The sequence below is a fragment of the Rhincodon typus genome, chromosome 21 (assembly GCF_021869965.1).
Source record: "Rhincodon typus isolate 14 chromosome 21, sRhiTyp1.1, whole genome shotgun sequence".
NCBI lineage: Eukaryota > Metazoa > Chordata > Chondrichthyes > Orectolobiformes > Rhincodontidae > Rhincodon > Rhincodon typus.
The window spans coordinates 37730232-37732484 of NC_063352.1; the positions used below are offsets into that span (position 1 = coordinate 37730232).

Sequence of the window (2253 nt, forward strand, 5' to 3'; positions counted from 1 at the left end):
TCTGCTCCTATGATGCTGCTTGGCCTGCTGTGTTCATCCAGCCCTGCACCTTGTTGTCTCGGATTCTCCAGCATCTGCAGTTCCTACTATCTCTAAACATTGTAGGATTTCTACTTACTGCACAAGGTGAAGGGGAGGCTTAAGAGGATTTTCCTGATAATAAGGAGATTTGATGGAGTAAATAAGAGAGATGATTTCCAGTGGTAAGAGGGCCGATAAGTAAAGGGCAGTTTTAGGATAATTAACAAAGCAGCCCTGTGTTTTCCCTCCCCTGTCCCCTCTCCCCATTGCGGTGATCGGGGACACAGTCTGAAGCGGAAACAAAAAGGAGATTCTCCTCTAGAAGGGCAATTTGAAACTCCTGAAAGGGAGAAATATGTGTAAGGCTATGAAGAGAACATGGGAGTGACACAACTTGCTTTTTCAAAGAGCCAGCACAGAAGCGAGGGGCCGATTAGCCTGTTATGATTGCCCTCTCCGCCAGCCTGAACTCCCACCTCAGAGTCCAGTTGGAGACAAACCGCCGACTCACTTAATCCAAGCGGAAACCAACTTTTCCTCATTAAATAACGGGTTGGGATTCAGATAAAGCTCCAGGGAGGGAGGGGATGGTTTTCGATTAGAGCAGTTCAGCCTCTCACTAGGACAAGGTTTCTATGGCGACAGCTCTCTCCAGGGCAAGCCATTGAGAAAAGGCGCGCTGTGCGAGAGACAGAGAAAGACACCCCACAAGGAGATGGAGGCAGAGACGGAGACAGCCACAGCCAGAGCCAGAGAGGCGGGAAAGGGGCCGGAGACCTACAGGAACCCCAGGCGAGGCCAAACACGGAGTCAATGCCGGAATCCCGGGGACAGAGCTACTGACCAATCCCCACCCCGGCCTCAACAGCAGTCTGAAACGAAATTCGCCGGACATGGTGTTTATCTCGCAAACATACAAGTAAAATTTATTTTCAAAATAAATTCTTGGAATGGGAGCTATGGTGAATGAGAAGGAATCTCGTTGGATATCTCAAGAAGAGCCAGTAAAGACACGGCAGGCCGAATGGCCTCCTAATGCTCTGTACACGTCGACTGCGGTAAACTCCAATGCTCAGGAAATAACACCTTTGATCAATGTTAATTACAGCCTGTGAACAAACAACTTACTTGGCCTTTGCGAATAAGAAACACAGACATTGTGCTCGTCTCTTTTACAAAAGCCGAGTCAACTGGGTGGGAACAGCACTATTATTTCCGTCCATCCCGGTTCAGGCTAGACACAGGTTAAAAGGAGAAAGATTCTTAAGAACAGTGCCGATGCAAGGTCACAAATTTAAAGCATTGAGTGCTTCTCTCTCTACAGATGATGTCTGCTTCCAATATTTTGTTTTTCGTTTCAGATTTCCCTCATCAGCTGTATCTACCAGTAAGGCAGGGATAAAACTGGCAGCGTGCAATCTATTTTCTTGGTGCTTGTCAACCAACTCCTACCTAGAGAAGCGCCTTTAAACTTTAAACTCACCGTGCTCCATATTCTGGTGCTGCTGGTACCACGGTTCCTCCTCCCGGCGTTCAAAATCCTCTATTATGCTGTCAGTTAACATCTTGCTTTTTTTTTGTTAGGAAGAAAAGTACCGGCTTGGAAAAAAGCTCAATAACGCAGCTGTACCCCAGCTCCGGCTGCTGATGAGCTTGGACGTTGTTACATTTATTCCATGCCTCTATAAAACTAACGCAACGTGGCACTATGTGCCTATGGCCAGCTCCAAGTGCACTACAAACGCAGGGATTCCGCCTGGCCACCGGGGCCCCGCCCCTTTCATTGTAACAATTCAAATGACAACCAATCACTGCGTCCGCACTGCCACCGTGACCGGTAGTGTCCTTTTTTGGAAAGCGTGTATCTGATTCAAGATCTTCAGCCGGTCACCTGCACCTTCATCCTGGAACTGGAAACTTTAGCCTTGCTTCAGTGTCCACAGATGCTGCCAAATTTGCTGGGTATCTCCAGCATTCTCTGTGTTTTTTTCAGATCTGCAGTATTTTGATTTTATTAGAATAAAATACAGAACTGCAGACGCTAAATATCTGAAACAAAAGCAGACATTCTTCAGAACCTTCAATGAAGGGGCACTGACTTTGCTTTCTATCCACAGATGCTGCCAGAGCTGCTGAGTTTCTCCAGCAATTTCTATTTTTGCTTTTATTAGATCCGACAATAACGTTATTATTTATTTCGTTGTGGTGGAGCAGTATAATCATGGATCTAGC

At 46.6% G+C, this 2253-nt stretch overlaps 1 protein-coding gene across 1 annotated transcript in view; it reads right to left on the bottom strand.

Annotated features, from left to right (window-relative positions):
• Nucleotides 1–1785, bottom strand: part of cdr2a (cerebellar degeneration-related protein 2a) — an 18015-nt gene extending 16230 nt beyond the window's left edge. Inside the window, exon 1 of the mRNA XM_020518025.2 lies at nt 1505–1785. Coding sequence (XP_020373614.2) covers nt 1505–1586 — 82 coding nt within the window. The 5' untranslated portion in view covers nt 1587–1785. The remainder of the gene's footprint in view (nt 1–1504) is intronic.
• Between the last annotated feature and the right edge of the window lie 468 nt (nt 1786–2253).